Source organism: Lampris incognitus, chromosome 5 (genome assembly GCF_029633865.1).
Source record: "Lampris incognitus isolate fLamInc1 chromosome 5, fLamInc1.hap2, whole genome shotgun sequence".
In the NCBI taxonomy this organism is placed as follows: domain Eukaryota; kingdom Metazoa; phylum Chordata; class Actinopteri; order Lampriformes; family Lampridae; genus Lampris; species Lampris incognitus.
The window spans coordinates 28,953,878-28,975,294 of NC_079215.1; the positions used below are offsets into that span (position 1 = coordinate 28,953,878).

Here is a 21,417-nt window from a genome sequence, read left to right on the forward strand (position 1 = left end):
GTGTGTGTGTGTGTGTGTGTGTGTGTGTGTGTACACATGTGCGTGTGTGTGTGTGTCTTATCAGGGTTTCTTCTCAAAAGTGTGTGCACAGATTAGGGCTTTATCAGACCAATCTGTCACTACTTTCATTGCCTTGTTGTGTCAAGCTTTCTGTGAGAGAACGTGCGCTCACACACGCGTGCGCACACACACAAGCATGCACGACATAGACACACACATATGACCTCAGGGGGCTTAATAAACAGCATGGAGGCCAGTCCAGCACGTTTTAAGGTCTGTAAATTTAGGAGCACGTCAACAGAGTTTTAGGAGTGAAAGGGCAAAGTGCGCCCCTGGTCAGAGCTTCAGAGAACTCGGGTTGTATTTTCAAGAGCGTTTGCCCAATAACCACAGCTTACAGCCTCAAGCCTGCCAGTAAATCAATGTGCACAGCACATGGTCTACAGGTGGGAACCATTCACTCCCACACTCACTGTCATTCTCTCCCCCTTCTCCTTTGCCTCAGATTTGCTCTTCCTTTTACTCACCGACTGACTGCCTGCCTGACTGACTGGCCGACTGACTGACTGACTGGCCGACTGACTGTATGGACTGATGGCTGATTGGCTCTCGGCGTTACAAATTTAGTGACTTGCTCTCTAGCTTGGTGACAAGTGGGCTTACCTGCTGACCGGACGGCCTCCTTGCTGTCTGACTGACTAATTCCAGCTTCTAAGTGAGTCTCTAAGTGAGTTTGAGTTTAAGTTTTTGATTTAAGTGTGTGTCCACTTAGTGGTTAAGTGGCTGTATGCTGTCCTTCATGGCTATGCCAGATGGCTGGGGGAGATATGGGGGATAAGAGAGCAAAGGGCCCTTTTCCCTCATCAGTCACCACTGAAGTGAAGAAAACTCAGAGAGCACCTCTTGAGCCTAGATGATGAGAAAAGTAGGTGTTCCTGGGTATCCTTTTTATATTAGCCATGGGAACCAACGGGATTCTTCTCACTGCAATGATTAAAATATAGCTCCGGTTCATCCACCAAATGTGAGGGCTTAGCCCGTGTTACTGTCACTTTTCTATATGGAGCTCGAGTTCCCAGTGTCAGGAAAAGCTCTTGACATAAAAGAATGACGGATGTTCATGTGGGTTAATGGGGAGAGTGGAAGGCATTTTTTTTAGAGGCGAGCAATCAGTCAAGCCAGTCTACTTCGGCAGCTTTGGAGGAGGCCGGGATTGCACAATGTGAGAATTTTTGAACTCTGCCAAGCGTTTACTATAAAGCTTGCGTTTGAAGTCGAAACTCCGCTCCCCCCCTTCGGTTTGTATGTGGTGTGCACAACAAGAATATATTGCCGGGTGCTGGAGAGGGCCCAAGCCACCCAAGCCTGCGCTCTATTATAATTAGGTGTACGCGGCTCTGCAAATATCTTTTGAGGAGGGATGAGAGGGAGAGAGATGCTCATAGGGTTGTTGCTGTGCCCATCAATGGTTTTTGTAAATGACTGGTAAATGGACAGAGAGCGCTTTGTGAGCCGTGGGGTTTTTTTGTTTTTTTTAATTGATCCATATAATAAGCTCACAGTCACCACACCAGTCATGCTTTCAGCCACAGAGAGCTTCACATGTTTTATGAAACTGATGTAATATGTAAATTGTGTCTAGTGCACAATGCAATGCATGTGTGTAATTTTAATTGAAACCATAGCAAAATCAGTATGTTCTGGGAATCCAAAACAAAAAGTGAGGTCATGAAAAATAATATTTTTCAAATCCTAGCAGAAAGCATTTTATATGTGGTTAATAAAAAAAGATCCCTACTGTGTCAATGCCAGACATGCCAAGGAGTAAGCAGTAAATTTTTTAACATTTTGATATAATCAAAACAGACTATCTATGGATCAAGACCAAATTTTTCCTCTGTGTGCCACTAGGTTCCTCATCACTGGATAGTGATATTACTCATTGGTTGCTGCTAGAATTTGAATACAATGGATTGAAACCAGTCCATTATGTCATAAAACCAATACAAACCTGATCAAACTTTATTTTCCCAAGTTTATGTCTAATTGGGAATGAAGGATTAAGGGCCATGATCAGTTTCTGGTCCATACCGTACCTTTGTTGACGTTAACACTGGTGTCAACACAAACTTCAATTCAAAACAGGGCCTTATGGGCATCCAGGTGGCGTGGCGTTTTTTTTCCATTGCCTACCAACATGGGGATCACCAGTTCGAATCCCCGTGTTACCTCCGGCTTGGTTGGGCGTCCCTACAGACACAATTGGCCGTGTCTGTGGGTGGGAAGCTGGATGTGGGTTTGTGTCCTGGTCGCTGCACTAGCGACCAGGACACAAACCCACATCCGGTCAAGGTGCCTGTTCGGGGGGGAGGGGCAATAGCATGATCCTCCCACGCGCTATGTCCCCCTGGTGAAACTCCTCACTGTTAGGTGAAAAGAAGTGGTTGGCGAATCCACATGTATCGGAGGAGACATGTGGTAGTCTGCAGCCCTCCCTGGATCGGCAGAGCAGGTGGAGCAGCAACCGGGACGGCTTGGAAGAGTGGGGCAATTGGCCAAGTACAATTGGGGAGAAAAAAAAGCCTTAAAGAGATCTTGAGTGTAACTGGATATCATAAAATAAAGTCAGGAAGGGTTGAGCCACAGCTCCAGCTTCCATAATGGACTGCAGATTGATGATTGTCATTGTGAAATCCCGTCTGTTCTCCAAGTTATTGGGTGACTTTTTCTTCGAAGACCACCCGGGAGATGTTTGGTCACCCACCTCTGCCAACACTCACTGTTTGTCTTCCTCCACCCATACTGCGCTCTAAATAATGACCATTTCACTGTAACTTCAGCTTTAACTGTCAAAGAGTCAAAGATAAAAACAAGGGCTGCTCGAAATGTATTCTGTGTTTTATACTTACTCGGGGATGGGTGAAGCACTGTAAATCTAGCAACCAGGCACAGCACTATCTCAGGATATACATACATGTATATATATATATGTGTGTGTGTGTGTGTGTGTATATATATATATATATATATATATATATATATGTATGTGTGTGTGTGTGTGTGTGTGTGTATATATATAGATATATCGATATATATATAGATATATAGATGTAGGAAAAAACTTTTAATACATAGCAGTACGAGCTTGTTTTGTGCGTTGCACACTCATCAGCTGCTAAAGTTTTTTTTCCTACATCCATCTTAATATTCCGCTCCTCATTAGTTGAGCACTTTTATCAACACCATTGACGGTTTCCGGGGGGAAAAAACGCTATATATATATATATATATATGTGTGTGTGTGTGTGTGTGTGTGTGTGTGTGTGTGTGCGTATATATATATATGTATGTGTGCGTATATATATGTATGTATGTGTGTGTATGTGTATATATGTATGTATATGTATATATATATATATATATGTATATGTATGTATGTGTGTGTATGTGTATATATGTATGTATATGTATATGTATGTATATATATGTGTATATATAATGTTTTTTTTCTGGAAAAACACTAAAAAACCCACTATATATAGTGTTTTTTTTTTCCAGAAACCATCAATGGTGTAGATAAAAGTGCTCAAGAAATGAGGAGAGGAATATTAAGATGGATGTAGGGGGGAAAAGCTTTAATGCATTTCAGTACAAGCTTGTTTCGTGTGTCACGCACTCATCAGCTGCCAATGTGATTAAACAACAAAGAAAAACATTTATTGACTGTGTTTTTCTTTGTTGTTTAATCACATTGGCAGCTGATGAGTGTGTGACGCACGAAACAAGCTTGTACTGAAATGCATTAAAGCTTTTTTTCCTACATCTATCTTAATATATATATATATATATATATATATACACATATATATACATATATATACACTACCGTTCAAAAGTTTGGGATCACCCAAACAATTTTGTGTTTTCCATGAAAAGTCACACTTATTCACCACCATATGTTGTGAAATGAATAGAAAATAGAGTCAAGACATTGACAAGGTTAGAAATAATGATTTGTATTTGAAATAAGATTTTTTTTACATCAAACTTTGCTTTCGTCAAAGAATCCTCCATTTGCAGCAATTACAGCATTGCAGACCTTTGGCATTCTAGCTGTTAATTTGTTGAGGTAATCTGGAGAAATTGCACCCCACGCTTCCAGAAGCAGCTCCCACAAGTTGGATTGGTTGGATGGGCACTTCTTTGAGCAGATTGAGTTTCTGGAGCATCACATTTGTGGGGTCAATTAAACGCTCAAAATGGCCAGAAAAAGAGAACTTTCATCTGAAACTCGACAGTCTATTCTTGTTCTTAGAAATGAAGGCTATTCCATGCGAGAAATTGCTAAGAAATTGAAGATTTCCTACACCGGTGTGTACTACTCCCTTCAGAGGACAGCACAAACAGGCTCTAACCAGAGTAGAAAAAGAAGTGGGAGGCCGCGTTGCACAACTGAGCAAGAAGTTAAGTACATTAGAGTCTCTAGTTTGAGAAACAGACGCCTCACAGGTCCCCAACTGGCATCTTAATTAAATAGTACCTGTTAGAGCCTGTTTGTGCTGTCCTCTGAAGGGAGTAGTACACACCGGTGTAGGAAATCTTCAATTTCTTAGCAGTTTCTCGCATGGAATAGCCTTCATTTCTAAGAACAAGAATAGACTGTCGAGTTTCAGATGAAAGTTCTCTTTTTCTGGCCATTTTGAGCGTTTAATTGACCCCACAAATGTGATGCTCCAGAAACTCAATCTGCTAAAAGAAGTGCCCATCCAACCAATCCAACTTGTGGGAGCTGCTTCTGGAAGCGTGGGGTGCAATTTCTCCAGATTACCTCAACAAATTAACAGCTAGAATGCCAAAGGTCTGCAATGCTGTAATTGCTGCAAATGGAGGATTCTTTGACGAAAGCAAAGTTTGATGTAAAAAAAATCTTATTTCAAATACAAATCATTATTTCTAACCTTGTCAATGTCTTGACTCTATTTTCTATTCATTTCACAACATATGGTGGTGAATAAGTGTGACTTTTCATGGAAAACACGAAATTGTTTGGGTGTCCCAAACTTTTGAACGGTAGTGTATGTGTGTGTGTGTGTATAGATAGATATAGATAGATAGATTGATATATATATATATATATATATTTATATAGATATGTAGGTATATAGATATATAGATATCAGATGCCTTTTTAATACTAGTAATGAGTGTATCGGGATGATTGTGCAAAAAGCAAACGCCATGCTCCTAGACCCCCCTGTGCTCCTAAAAGGCGGTACTGTAAAAGCTCTCTTTCAGGTCAATAAATAACCAGACCTCTTAATTGCTGTCACTTTAGTGCAGCACCTACGCTGAAGGAGGAGTGAACAGAAATTAGTTCCGCAGTTTGAATTTCATTGAATTATATCTTGAGTTATGATGTGGGAGACCTAAGAGATTTTGACAAGGGGGGGGGCGTAATGTGACAGTGTGTAGAGGTGTTTGACAGAGGGGGAGTGCTGTGTGAGGTAACTCTTAACACAAAAAGTGAGAGAGAAATAGTCAGGGAAAGCGCGAGAGAGAGAGAGAGAGAGAGAACGACCTACAATCCATTGACATACATCTTCAATAATTTTTTTTCCCCAGAAACATTCCAAATATAGTTTGTGAAAATATTTTAATTGGCAAAAGAGACGGCTCATGCTTCACATCATCTGTCAGCTTGGGGTAATTACCGTAGTTTCTTTATTGTAAGTCTGTTTTGATGTAATTGAATACCACAGTAGACGTTTGACAGTTTTCACGTACAGTTACAGAGGCATGAGGGGGACCTAAACTCTGGCAAAATTCAGGTATTAAATTGAATAAAACCGCTTAGGTAAAATTACTGTTTCATAAATTATGATGAAATCTGTTTACATTTTGGTTCTATGAGAGGAAATGAGACGAGGACAATTAGGTTCTGTACACAGGCGGTGATGACTTAGTGTTTCCCTGCTTAGGGACCCTGACGCAATGAGTGGGTGACATGCAAAACCCAGGGCTGCAAGATTACACTCCTGCTGTGAGCCTATGGGACTACAATCATAACTATACTCCAGCTAGATTTTGTGAAATAACTGTATGACCTTGACCGTGCATGCACGTGGGTGCGCACGAGTGTGTGTATATGTGTGTGTGTGCGCATATGTGTGCCTGTTTTCACATTCTGGTGTGTGTTGATAATGACAGCAGTGTTGATAATAATAACAATGGCGATGGCTACCATAAGGGCAAGTATGATAACAATATACTTGATGCAGGGGAAGATCAGAATCAGGTTTATTGGCCATGAAGGTTTGCACTACATGGAATTTGACTCCGGTTTCGTGGCTCTCTCAGTGTACTTATCATAGAATAACAACGTTATGGCAATGTTTTTGTAATGCTTTGAGACACTACCAAAATAAGAATTCTGACTAATACGTAAGATATTTAATATAGATTTGATACAGATTTGCCTAACATACCTTACGTCTCTTAAATACACACAGAATTCCGGTTATGGTCAAAAAGGATAAAAAAAAAAGAGCATCCAGGTGGCGTGGCGGTCTATTCCATTGCCTACCAACATGGGGGTCGCTCGGTCGAATCCCCATGTTACCTCTGGCTTGGTCAGCCATCCCTACAGACACAACTGGCCGTGTCTGCAGGTGGGAAGCCAGATGTGGGTGTGTGTCCTGGTCACTGCACTAGCGCCTCCCCTTGTCGGTCAGGACACCTGTTCAGGGGAGAGGGGGAACTAGGGGGAATAGCGTGATCCTCCCACATGCTACATCCCCCTGGTGAAACTCCTCATTGTCAGGTGAAAAGAAGCGGCTGGCAACTCCACATGTATCGGAGGAGGCATGTGGTAGTCTGCAGCCGTCCCTGGATTAGCAGAGGGGGTGGAGCAGCAACCGCAACGGCTTGGAAGGGTGGCCGGATACAATTGGGGAGAAAAGGGGAGAGGAAAAAAAATGATAAAAAATGTTGGACATTCACATTGGCAGAGCATAACAACGGCTATTAGCTATAGCAATAAGAATACAAAAGGTGAGAAAACTGGCCACTGAAGTGATAGACGTTACATGCACAGAAGAAAATAAAATAAAGACGGAAGGAATTCCTTTCATACCAAATTATTTGCACTGGTTTTGTTTACCAATTGCAATCACAACAGCAAGAATCTCAGAGAAAGTCCAACATATCCAGCTGTATTCAGTCTATATTTCACATCCATCCATCCATCTATCTATCCATCTATCTATCTATCTATCTATCTCTCAGATGCAGGGGGATGATAGACATGCCTGATGCATTTTCAGAGATTTTAGATGTCAAATTCATAACCTTTCACAACATTTAACCTATGTTTCCTGTCCTTTACATTTGCACGATTTTTATATAAAACAACTCTGAATTGGACTTGGACAGAAGTGAAGCAGCGGACAGAAGTGTAGTTTAACTCCCACAGAATCTAGGAAAACCATTTTTAAAATGTTCTCTTCCTTTGTTAACACAAATCTTGGCTGCTTGTCTTTATGGGTTTGATTTTTTTAGGGCCAACACACAGATTAAAGACAGCTTTCACTGGCTTTCTGTGTAAAGTATTTGATTTTCAATAAAAACCAAGACTGTAGTCACCGGGGATGTGCTGAAATAATCCCTCCTCTGCTAATTATAAATGCAAAGGTCCCAGCTGGGGGAAAAATAAAGATATTGTAGGGTCTGGCATTGCCTTGCATGAGTAGACCAAATACACTGAGCTTTCATAAGGGAGAGAATTCTGCAGTGTGGATGAATAATACAATTAGTGGCCAATTCAAATAATGTTCATTTTCTCACACATTAATATATATTTTTAAAAAAATCACCAGATGCTCATCTTAAATTGTACTTGTATGAAGATACAACTACTTTTTGCTATGCTTTAAGCACATATCAGCAACAACCTTATCACTACAGCTAGCCACTGTGTTTATCTGCCCGTTTACGACATATATTATACTGCATTGTGTTTTGTCTACAAGGACATATAAACTTTATGGGGCTTTGTTATTTCTACCTGAACACTAAACACTATCATTCAACAATGTGAATAACAACAATAAATCAAAGCAAGCAGCACAAACAAATCTTCTTTTTTTGAGGGGGGGGGGTTCCCCCCTTTTTCTCCCCAATTGTATCTGGCCAATTACCCCACTCTTCTGAGCCGTCCCAGTCGCTGCTCCACCCCCTCTGCCAATCCGGGGAGGGCTGCAGACTACCACATGTCTCCTCCGATACATGTGGAGTCGCCAGCCGCTTCTTTTCACCTGACAGTGAGGTGTTTCGCCAGGGGGACATAGCGCGTGGGAGGATCACGCTATTCCCCCCCAGTTCCCCTTCCCCCCCGAACAGGCGCCCCGACCGACCAGAGGAGGCACTAGTGCAGCGACCAGGACACATATGTCCTGTATACATGTACGGTGGTGTGAAAAAGTGTTTGCCCCCTTCTTGATTTCTTATTTTTTTGCATTTTTGTCACACTTAAATGTTTCAGATCATCAAACAAATTTAAATATTAGACAAAGATAACACAAGTAAACACAAAATGCAGTTTTTAAATGAAGGTTTTTATTATTAAGGGAAAAGAAAAATCCAAACCTACATGGCCCTGTGTGAAAAAGTGATTGCCCCCCCCCCCCCCCCCGTTAAAACATAAATTAAGTGTGGTTTATCACATCTTTGGAAAGCTGAGTTCAATTTCTCTAGCCATACCCAGGCCTGATTACTGCCACACCTCTTCTCAATCAAGAAATCACTTAAATAGGACCTGCCTGACAAAGTGAAGTAGACCGAAAGATCCTCAAAAGCTAGACATCATGCTGCAATCCAAAGAAATTCAGGAACAAATGAGAAACAACATAATTGAAATCTATCAGTCTGGAAAAGGTTATAAAGCCATTTCTAAAGCTTCGGGACTCCAGCGAACCACAGTGAGAGCCATTATCCACAAATGGCGAAAACATGGAACAGTGGTGAACCTTCCCAGGAGTGGCCGGCCGACCAAAATTACCCCAAGAGCGCAGCGACGACTCATCCAAGAGGCCACAAAAGACCCCACAACAACAGGCTCATCTCAGTTTTGCCAGAAAACATCTTGATGATCCCCAAGACTTTTGGGAAAATACTCTGTGGACTGACGAGACAAAAGTTGAACTTTTTGGAAGGTGTGTGTCCCATTACATCTGGCGTAAAAGTAACACAACATTTCAGAAAAGGAACATCATACCAACAGTAAAATATGGTGGTGGTAGTGTGATGGTCTGGGGCTGTTTTGCTGCTTCAGGACCTGGAAGACCTGCTGTGGTAAATGGAACCATGAATTCTGCTGTCTACCAAAAAATCCTGAAGGAGAATGTCCGGCCATCTGTTCGTGACCTCAAGCTGAAGCGCACTTGGGTTCTGCAGCAGGACAATGATCCAAAACACACCAGCAAGTCCACCTCTGAATGGCTTAAGAAAAGCAAAATGAAGACTTTGGAGTGGCCTAGTCAAAGTCCTGACGTCAATCCGATTGAGATGCTGTGGCATGACCTTAAAAAGGCAGTTCATGCTCGAAAACCCTCCAATGTGGCTGAATTACAACAATTCTGCAAAGATGAGTGGGCCAAAATTCCTCCACAGCGCTGTAAAAGACTCATTGCCAGTTATCGCAAACGCTTGATTGCAGTTGTTGCTGCTAAGGGTGGCCCAACCAGTTATTAGGTTTAGGGGGCAATCACTTTTTCACACAGGGCCATGTAGCTTTGGATTTTTTTCCCCTTAATAATAAAAACCTTCATTTAAAAACTGCATTTTGTGTTTACTTGTGTTATCTATGTCTAATATTTAAATTTGTTTGATGATCTGAAACATTTAAGTGTGACACACATGCAAAAAAATAAGAAATCAGGAAGGGGGCAAACACTTTTTCACACCACTGTATATGTATATGTATATGTATATGTATATGTATATGTATGTGGGCGGCACGGTGGCACAGTGGTTAAGCGCTGTCACCTCACAGCAAGAAGATCCTAGGTTCAAACCCCGGGGTTGTCCAACCTTGGGAGGTCATCCCAGGTCCTTTCTGTGTAGAGTTTGCATGTTCTCCCCATGTCTGTGTGGGTTTTCTCCAGGTGCTCCGGTTTCCCCCACCATCAAAAAGACATGCATGTTAGGGTTTATACTCCTGTCTGTGCCCCTGACCGAGGCATAGCAAGATGAACTGGAGTTGGTCCCTAGGCGCTGCACAGCAGCTGTCCACTGTTCCTAGCTGCACAGCTAGGATGGGTTAAATGCACAGGAAAAATGTCCCCACGGGGATCAATAAGTAGTAACAACAACAACAAAAAAACCCACATCTGGCTTTCCACCCACAGACACGGCCAATTGTGTCTGTAGGGATGCCCGACCAAGCAGGAGGTAACACAGGAATTTGAACCAGCGATCCCCGTGTTGGCAGGCAACAGAATAGACAGCCACACTACCCGGACACCCCTAAATTTGAGGAGTATTGGGATGTGTATCGTTTACTCAGCAACCACTACTGATATATATATATGTGTGTGTGTGTGTGTGTATGTATATATATATATATATATATATATATATATATATATATATATATATATATATATATATATATATATATATATATAAACACTAGTCACATTATGCTTCAGGAAAACGGGGATATTTCACATTTCACCTTTAACTCATCTGACAAAAAAAATCCTCTTAAAGCATTGATAAAATGCAGAGCATGACCTTGAGGCATCCAACTCTTCCATCACGTAAAGCAAACCCCTTATGTGAACGAGTTACATGGTGCTTAAAGAATCGAGTCTTGGACACATGAGGAGGGATGTAAAAACAACAAAACAGAGGTTAAATCCCCCTAAAATTAGCTAGCCTGCCTAAACAAAGCTGAGGATAGGGGTTAATGATATACAACATCTCTTGATGATAAATGTCTGTTTGCATTCCTAGTCAAAAGGAGAATTGGCCCAAAGCCACAGAGGGTCTTTAATGTCAGCTGAAGAATATGGCTTGTTAACAGACGGATGTATTAATCAACCAGAATGTCGGTCAAGTTGTCCGTGAGCGTTTTTGTTATGAATTAGTGCTGATGCAGAGAGTGAAATGTGCTGAATTCGGCTGATGGACATTAGCAATTGCAAGGCATCAAGGCATCACCTCAGCTCGACAAATGTTTTTGGTAAATGGTAAATGGACTGCATTTACTATAAAGCTCTTTTCTAGTCTACAGACCACACAAAGCGCTTTACAATGCATGCTGCACATTTACACACATGTTCACACACTGATGGTGGAGGCTGCCATGCAAGGCACCAACCTGCTCATCAGGAGCAGTAGGGGTTGGGTATCTTGCTCAAAGACACTTCGACACGCTCTCTGCAGGAGCCGGGGATCGAACTAGTGACCTTCTGATTACTAGACGACCCGCTCTACCTCCTGAGCCATGCTGCCGCAATGGCACAGCAGCATCAGGCACAACTTTAATGGCAAACGCATATTCTGCAAGGTTGTGAAATCCATACCCTGAATAGACCAAGGAGCAGCATGAAGACGATAAACAAAAGTGACTAAACGTTAGGAAACTGTAAAAGACACTGCTATTTCACATCAATGCCCTTAACTGAATTAGTCATAAAAGTATACAGTAGTCAGCGGGGGGAAAAAAGAGCTTATCTTTTCAAATCACTTATCAACACGGTGCTTCTCTTCTGAACAAACACCGGGCTCTTCCACAGATGTCTTACTTCTCAGACATGCCTTCTGTCAAACTGACTGATTGGTCAGTTTATTTATTTACTTCCTGCTGAATGATGTGGGAAAACGCAGGCTTAAACTGTCAGCAAGCGGCTAATATTTCCGTATGGACTGCCCTTGGAAGTAATCCGACACCTCAAGCAGGTATGTGTGTGTGTGTGTGTGTGTGTGTGTGTGTGTGTGTTTGTGTGCATGCGAGTCCGAGGTGTTTCTGAGCTTGTTTGCACAGGGATTCGGCTCCTGTTATCTTTCCCTCTAGCTATAGGAGAGGTGAGAAAACACAGCCCCTCTCTTCGCTATCCCCCCCCCCCCCGTCCCATCCCGTCTCTTTCTTTGACCCTTATTAGCTGCACTGAGGGTTGGATGGCACGCTATTCATCGCGGCCTCTTTGCGGTGAGGAGTGAGCACACCTGCGTGGCAGCGTGTCCCGCTTGTCCTCCTTCTCTCATACTTCCCCTCCTCTCTCCCTCGCTCCTTCTCCTCCCCAAACCTCACCTCGCTCTACCTACCAGCCCCTCCCTCACTCTCTTCTACCTATCCTTCTCCTCTAACCCCCCCCGCCAGCGTGTTTCTCCTCAGACACTCCCTGCCTTCCCCCCCAGCTCCCCCCATGCCCTATCCCTCTCTTCACCTGTCCTACCCCCCCCCACCCCACCCTCCACATTTGCCTCTCTTGTCCTGCTCTCTTCACCTTCTTCCCCCCCCCCCCATCCCACAGCCCTTGTACCAATCCTTTCTCTCATTCATCTCTGACCTGCACCGGGGGGATCACTTCGCACCTCTGCTCTGTTTGTTTTGCTTGTCCTGTCAGCCCAAATCCTCCTCAAATGAAGCCAAATAACTCTGTGTCAATGAGGGAACACCCACCCGTACCGCACCAACCTCCACAATTCCAGCAGACCCCCAAACTCTTCCCTGCCGTCAGAGAGAGATGAGGGAAAGGCAAGTTCTGAAATGTTGGGACTGTGGGGTTTTGTTTTTGTTTGGTTTTCCTCCACCTTCCTGTCGTTCATCTGAGACTCCTTCATACTCGGTAAGGCGAATAAGCTCAGTACAGGGTAATCGCCAAGTGTTTGCAAAGGTCTACGTCCATGTCATACAAGGATAAATGAAATAAGATAGGTAAAGTGGTGAGACTGTGTAAAACTGGGAATATCCTGCTCAGTATCACTACAAATCCTTGTAATGTGTTGTTTTTTTCCAGAGTGCTTACAGTAAAATAGAGCTAAAGTACATTTGGATTATTGAAGCTACATGCCACTTCCCCTGTTTTTAGTCCTTGTCATATTGTTAAAGAAATATGTATTTATTCATTTGTGACCACGTGGAATGATTAATAATGTGACTCTAAGCCGATCGTCTGCTAATCATGCATACGGAGAACCAGACTGCGTTGTTTTTCCCTCCACGCTCCGATGAAGGCCACTGCAGGCCGAAACGTCAGCATGTTTATTGATGTAGCCAAAATAAAATTGGTCAACTGAGACAAGTTCTCAAGATTAGTCCATATGGCACTTTTTTTACCTTATGGATACTCAATGTTAGAGCTGAAGGACATTTGGGGCGCCCCGGTGGCTCACCTGGTAGAGTGCATATACCACATAAGGCTGAGTCCTTACTATAGCGGCCTGGGTTCGAGTGCTGGCTGGGCCCTTTGCTGCATGTCATCCTGTCTCTCTCTCTCTCTACTATCACAATCCAATAAAGGCGAAAAACACCATAAATAATAATCTTTAAAAAAAAACAAGAACATTTGACGCGGTTCTCAACTTTAATTCTGGCTGTTTCACTCTGGGCACCCCATCTCCCGGTTATATGTACACAGATAAGGGCCTGCTTAAACCAAAACCTCACCAATGAATCTGAGATTTACCGTGGTGTATTGTAAAAATGAAAAAAAAAACAAAAAACATCTTTAACCATTCCTTCAAAATGTGTTAGTCAACGGAGCAGTGCCTCATGTACGTTTGGCCCTCTGTAAAGGCCGACTCACAGCTCGGACTGCTTGTAAAAGAAAAGAGAGAGAGAAAGCGAGAGCATACCTTTGCAGGCTTTCCTGTGGGAGATGGGCTTGGACAGGTCTCGGTAGTAGCCCTCCTTGCAGTAGTGGCAGTGGCGGCCAGCTGTGTTGTGGCGGCAGTTCAGGCAGACCCCTCCACTCTTCCTCCCCGATAGCTTATACAGCTCCATGTTGAACCGACACCGGCGGGCGTGCAGGTTACAGTTACAGGCTGCAAACAAAGTCACGTCAAGTCAATTTTATTTGTATAGCCCAATATCACAAAATTACAAATTTGCCTCAAGGGGCTTTACAGCAATACAACAACAACAACAACAACAAAAAGAAAATCAGGTAAAAAGAGATTTCACTAGTTTACTACATCACAAAGTAACCTTATAAAACACTCAAAGATGACACTCAAGATGGTAATATTATAACAGCTGCAATGCTTGAGATAAATACAGATGCAGTTTGTTAGAGGGTAATTTATTGTATTTTTTTTTCCTTTTGTATTCATCTTGGCTAGTCTGACAACCTAATTTTAAATGTATACCGGTGGGTAGTGGTGTGCCAGACACACATCTGGCAGCTTTTGGCTGCATCGGTCAAGTCTTAACTGATACCTGCTGGGAAATATCGCTACAAGGTAATTGCATTTATGTTGTCTATGTATATTGTTTTTTATTTAATGTTCTACTGTGTGTGTTCAAATTACATTTATTTGGCGAAGCAAATTTCGTTGACTGTCAAAAAAAATAAGCTAATCTGAACTCAATTCAATTGAAATGAATAAATGTGTACTAGAATATGGAAAAATAGGATATCCTTATTCATTAACTTGCCAGATAAAGTGCTGTACTTACCCTGATGTTAGAATTAGTCTGATGCTAAATAGACGATAGTGTCATGTTCACAATATTCTGCTTTATTCTAAACAATATTCCCTTTTTTCGCCTATTTTACAGTATGGAAGGGGCTGCAGTGACATAAAACGACATACAAAATTCAAATTGCTATTTTTATAAATCACAATGCAGAAAAAGTAGGTTTCATTCTATGTTCACAGTTGATTTATTTACAACTAAAGGCAGTATTGGTATGAAAATTGGTACCATTTGTTGGCTAATTCCCAGAAACTGCATTAATAAAGGAATAGCATGGGAGTTTACAATACTGGTTGTGCTGTGGGATTTTCTGGTGTGAGAGGTAAGCGTTACTGTGGCTATTGAATTAGTCATTAAACAATTCTTACAACTTTAAATTTTTCATGCTGAAGCCAAACTCCATTTGAGGCAGCGTTTTGACCACACAAAATAAAGTGGCTATGTGAATATGATCTAAGAGTTTATACCATAGGCTCTACAGTTTACAATTTTCTGCAGAAGTTAAAAATAAAATTTGACGCATTTCTATTGACAGAACTATATTCCTTCCAAAGTGCAATAGCACATTAAAAATCTATGGTCTTCTTAATGGCCTTATTCTATTGCATTTTCTTGTACTTAGTAACTCTAACATGATAACACTATGACCACAAGAAGTAGTGTACAGGTATACTAGGAACCTGATGGCTGAATCCATTATTTTTGTTTTCTCTTTTATTTATTTTTTTGCCATGCATTATTGTTATTATTATTATTGTTGTTATGACATTAATTTATGAATGGAAACTGCTGTTGCACTCATTGTACCATGCTCTGGATAAAAGCGTCAACTAAAAGTCTGAAATGTTAAATGGGATTTCAATTCTGTTTGTCTTTCTTGCATTTACTGACCCCCACATGTTGGCTCACATCTTATGAAGTGGTAATTTTATTCCTGTAAAGTTTTAGGATGTTTTTCATACTTAATGGAAGGCCTGTGCTACTCATAATTTTCATACATGGAGGATCAATAAGGTATTATAACAAATGCTGAAAGATTTTTTTTTCCATTGTCAGTACCTTTGTTATTTTGTTTGTTTGTTTTACATTTGTTTGCAACTGGTTAAAACACCACTTGAAACAAGGCATGTCCCTCTGGGGAGGGCGCAGGAGGCTTTGACTTAGGATGAAGAGGTCAAATCCTGAGCTATTTACCTGCTTCTCTTTCTCACCCTCTCCCTCTCTTGTGTCCCATTACTTCTTAAGGTCTCCATTTCCTCACTTCTCTCTCTTTCTCTCTCTCTTTTCCTCCATCTCTCAGTCCTGCTACACTCTCCTCTCTGTTTCTCCTTCAGGACTCCCCCGTGGCCACACCAGGGTCCATATTGTGCCAATCAGAAACCCGCGGCATAGTATTTATCATTCCACTGTTCCCCTCAAATCCCTCGGAGCATGGGAGAGACGGCTGGCTGCCGCTTGTTTACTGATGAGTACAGTGCTGGGTTTAATTAGCACGCTGATGTTTATTCATGACATTTTGGCAGCAAAGAAAGGCAGACACGCTCCGCTTCATTAACGCCGTCCGTCCGAGATGCTGGTCCTCCACCAAGCCACAGACACATTCATGCATTATTAACATGAAGTCGTGACACTTTTGTTACAGTGTGCCGTTATAATACATGTATGTCTGTGTGTGTGCACGTGCGTGTGTGTGCATGAGTTCACTGTGTATGTATGGAAAACGGGGTGTTGTCTTGGTGTACTGTAGCTGGAGTCCCCCAACCTGGTACATCTGTTCCTATTTATTGGCTACTCCACCCCAATGACACAGCCTTTGCTCTCATCATCATCTGTCAATCATAATTGCAGGAACAGGAGGGAGCCTATCAGTTTACTCAGAGTACACTGGTTGAGCTTCTCCTGTGTGAGTGTGTGTGTGTGTGTGTGTGTTTGCAAAAAGACATTGTAATTAGCTCCCTGGAGAGGAGAGATGGGGTCTCGGGAGTCCCACAAACACACACACGTGCGCTCTCTCTCACTCTCGCTCTCTCTCTTTCGCTCTCTCTCTTGCGCTTTCTCTTTCTCAAAACTTGGGCCTTTATCTGTGGCTTAGTTTTCCCAGCTTGCTTTTCCTGTAGGACAGCAGGGGCCTTAATTAGCACACTCCCCCTGCTTATCTCTCCCCCTGCAGACACTACTGGCTGCAGCATGGGCAGAAACTCAGCCTGGCAATTATAATCCTGTTCAGATCGACACTCAAGAGTTTCACGCAATTACGGACTTCTCGTGCACCTGGCAATCTAGTGACAGCATAACAAGTGGTTGGGTAGCGGTGAAGTCCATCGCTGCATATGTTCGGTTTCTGTTCGTAACATGTGTGCCATATGTAAACCGTGCATGCCTGACATTTTGAATTTTAAAAGGAAAGCGATGTTGTGCGATACATCACTAGTCGCTGAATCGACATTTTTTTTATCATCTGGAAGGCTGACAGTTATTAATGCTGTGAATGAGTAAACTCAAATCATTGAACGTCATGGTATTACCTCTGTCTGGAGAGGGCCTGAAAGATCAGTGAATAAAATGGGTTCTGTGTCAGTGAGGTAAGTCTGAGATCAGCGTAACAGTTCCCAGGTGGAAGAGCTGCTGATAAAAAAAGTTTTAAAAAAAAAACGAGAAAGGAGAGGAAATTGAGGTTTTTGTCAGGTGTTCTTCTACTTTTTTTTCTGAGAATGTGACTGGCTGAAAACAAACACTTATTCCTCCCCTTACGGCGCCTGTCATACATTTTGGTCAATACAAGTACCACATAGCACTCTGAAATGGACAAATAAGGGCATATTGCGCTATATTATTCATGTACCACATACCGACACACAAACTTCTGCGAGTGTTACACAATGAAGGGGTCCAGCTTAGAGAGCGCCAGAGTTTTTCACACAGTTTCAAGAAGTTGATAGATGTAAAACGAACATCAAGAATGGCACAAGGGGGCATCTGGGTGGCATGGCGGTTTATTCTGTTGCCTACCAACACGGGGATCGCCGGTTCAAATCCCCGTGTTACCTCCAGCTTAGTCGGGCGTCCCTACAGACACAATTGGCCGTGTCTGCTGGTGGGAAGCCAAATGTGGGTATGTGTCCTGGTCACTGCACTAGCACCTCTTCTGGTCGGTTGGGGCACCTGTTCAGGGGGGAGGAAGAACTGAGGGGAATAGTGTAATCCTCCCGTGAGCTACGTCCCCCTGGTGAAACTCCTCGCTGTCAGGTGAAAAAGAAGCAGGTGATGACGCCACATGAATCGGAGGAGGCATGTGGTAGTCTGCAGCCCTCCCCGGATCGGAAGAGAGGGTGGAGCAGCAACCGGGATGACTTGGAAGAGTGGGGTAATTGGCCGGATACAATTGGGGAGAAAAAGGGCGAGCGGGCGACCGGGAGGGTGGAGATAAAAAAAAAAAGTTTTTCGATCCCATTTTCCTCCGTGCCATTTCCAATCAGAGGTTTCCATGTTCCAGAGGCTTCCAGAGGTATGAATTTGTGTGTGTGTGTGTATGTCCACCCAGTGTGATGGCCTGGCAGCCTGTCCAGGGTGTCTCCCCGCCTGCCGCCCAATGACTGCTGGGATAGGCTCCAGCATCCCCGCGACCCTGAGAGCAGGATAAGCAGGTCGGATAATAGAGGAATGGATGGGTTTCCATGGACGGTCAAAGATGGACGTAGCACCAGATTTTGGCAATGTGGGGATCGAAATAAGGTCATGGGTCCCCGTGAAAACATTTTCTGAGCTACCCAGAAGAAAAGTCCCTGACATGTCTGTTAGAGGCAGGATCAAATTTCTCTTAACCTGAGGTAATAATTACCAAACACCAGGCCTCCCCTAGTAACACCGACGCCTTCTGGATAGTGTTTTACTAGACCTCTACCTGTGTATGCCTCACAGCGTTAGTGTTATAGGAGGTGTGCCACAATACGTAGTTTTTTTTCACCTCTGCATTTAATGGTTCATTACATAACTGCCAATCAAATTGTCTCTTTTTGAGAGACAACTGCTGAATACCAGTGGAAAAGCCCCCTACACCTCACTGACACCCAGAGTCCCAGAGCAACTCTGCACAGACCTGATCAGATCAGCAAAACACATGCATAAACCAACCGCAATCAATCACAATGTCTTTTTTTATTTACTGTATTTTTTCGATAAAATCGTCTTCATCTTAGCCAAGGTTAGGGTAAATCGAAAACACATACTCATTTATAATACGACGATGGTTTAGATTTTTCTTTTACGGTTTAGTTAGCAATAAAAAAAAAGATGTGTATCAGTTTGTGAAAGAAAAGAAAGGGGGGGGGGAATTTGAGCTGGCTGTAAATCCGGGCTGTGACTGCCGAGAGGCCGGACGGTAAGCTTTCGCCGGGTCCCCTCTCTCCTCTCTCTGACTTCAGCCCTTTGACTCACTGCCCAGGGGAACGGCCGGTGAAACTTATCCCTCAGCACGCTTGAAAGTAATAGGGATTATTACGGGGGGGGGGGTGCTCAGCTGATGGAGGATCACCGCATGTCTTTAGGACCGGCGGACACATCAGTATCGCACCACGGAGGCTTATTTTACACCCCGCTTAATGAGGGAAAAGGGTAATTCTGTGGGGGCGTGGGGATGGTGACGGAGTCCAGGTGAGAATAGCAGAGAAGCGCTCGAAGGCATGCTGGTTCGCTGCCAGAGACAAACTGCAACCTGAACGGGAAAGTGTGGGGTTGAAGGCTGACGCTATTGTGTCCGATGGTATTTGTGTCTCGTGAGATTTGTTTTGTCATCGCTCAAAAACCCAGAGGAACGAAACACTCTGTCTAAACTTGGTGAGACTATGCAATCTTATGTTAGGGTCGCAGTCTCAGCTGGAATAAACCAGAGAGGTTCTGCAGAGTTGACGTGTACCCCACAGAGGAGCAACAAAAAAAAGATTGCCGATCATTGTTGCTGGCAAAGGACAGGAAAAAAAAAGGTGTGTATTTCATAATGTTTCATGAGTACAGACTGTTTTAAGAATTACATCACCGTATCCTACTCCCAAATTAAAGCGCTGTTGATTAAAAACAATTGAAGATTTGTAAGACGATATGTGATTTGTCTGGCACGGGCTTATCGGGTTTTCTGCGGCGTGAGGAAACAATTGCTTGTTGTTCAGGCCTCGCTCACGGTTTTCCTTTTTAATTTAGAGTTCCTTGCTTTCTTTAATGGTTCGCCATCAATCCAATAATCAACTTGTTTTTAAAGATAACATTAGGCTGTCACTCATGATCTAATACCCCCCTGACTTAAGGCTCCCTGTTCTCAACCTCCTCTTACGGCATTTGCACAAGGCTCCCAAGTGAAGTCAGTACTGTATAGCAATTGCACGGCTGATCCTAGAAAACTTGGGTAAACTATAGAAGAAAAATCTCACTGCTGATCACCATTAGGTGAAAAACTATGAGTGTAAAAGATCAAAATAGAATTGCATGACTTTTTTTCCTCCCCATGTATCAGTTGGACACCACCTCCTGCTAGTAAATTTAACCAGTAACACAATCTCATCTAACTATACTGTGTACCATGTGCAATGACAGTCTGTGGATTTATATTTTGAAGATAATTGTTGGTTTAAATAGCTGAATATTTCTTTCTCCAATTACAAAAAATTGATAAATGTATTGTTGGTCAATGTGTCAAAATGTCACAGAAGCAGTGGCTGCAACCTGGTCTTTTTCCATAGGTTTTGACAAGGAGGTATCTCTTCATTAATAGCTCTGGGACAACAGTTATGATTATTCTCTGTAATTAGACTTTGCATGACGAGCATTTGAAAAAGTGGTGGTGCTGCTTACTTTTTTTTTATTTCCCCCCCTTTTTCTCCTCAATTGCACTTGACCAATTACCCTATTTTCCGAGCCGCCACGGTTGCTACTCCACCCCATCTGCCGATCTGGGGAGGGCTGCAGACTACCACGTGTCTCCTCCGATACATGTTGAGTTGCCAGCGGCTTCTTTTCACCTGACAGTGAGGAGTTTCATCAGGGAGACTTAGTGCAGGGGAGGATCATGCTACTCCCCCCAGTCCCCCCCCCCCCCCCCCAAACAGGCACCCCGACCGACCAGAGGAAAACTAGTGCAGTGACCAGGACACATACCCACATCCGGCTTCCCACCCGCAGACACGGCCAATTGTGTCTGTAAGGACACCCGACCAAGCCGGAGGTAACACAGGGATTCGAACCGGAAAGTCCTGTGTTGTTGGTAGACCGCTACGCTACCTGGACTCCCCATAATGCTGCTAACTTTAAAGGATTATTCAGTTGTTTTTTTTAACAACCTAAGTCTAATTTTCATAAGTCTTGCCATTGTGCATATCAGTCCTGATATCATTTTACACACCGGCTTCATTTTAGATATCTTGGATGCGGGGCCGCCACCGGACACAACTTTACAACAGGCATCTCGTTGGGCCTACTAATACGAGCGTCACACATTTCAACAAATCCAATGTAATCTAATCATCTAAACCACGTGTTTGAAAGGGAAAATAAAAAATAAAGTTAAAAGTTATAACTAGAAATCTCAATTTAGAAATATCAATCTTATTTCTGAGCTACTTCCTGGTTCAATGAGCAGCCTATACTTACCATAAGTAACAGAAACCATCAATAAAATACCTGGCCAGCGCAGTTGAGAAGTCCTAGATAATGGGGAATGATTTACA

General features: G+C 42.9%; 1 protein-coding gene across 1 annotated transcript in view; it reads right to left on the reverse strand.

Annotated features, from left to right (window-relative positions):
* ntn1a (netrin 1a) overlaps nucleotides 1-21,417 on the reverse strand; it is a 97,969-nt gene that overhangs the window by 25,202 nt on the left and 51,350 nt on the right. Inside the window, exon 2 of the mRNA XM_056280861.1 lies at nucleotides 13,861-14,049. Coding sequence (XP_056136836.1) covers nucleotides 13,861-14,049 — 189 coding nt within the window. The remainder of the gene's footprint in view (nucleotides 1-13,860; nucleotides 14,050-21,417) is intronic.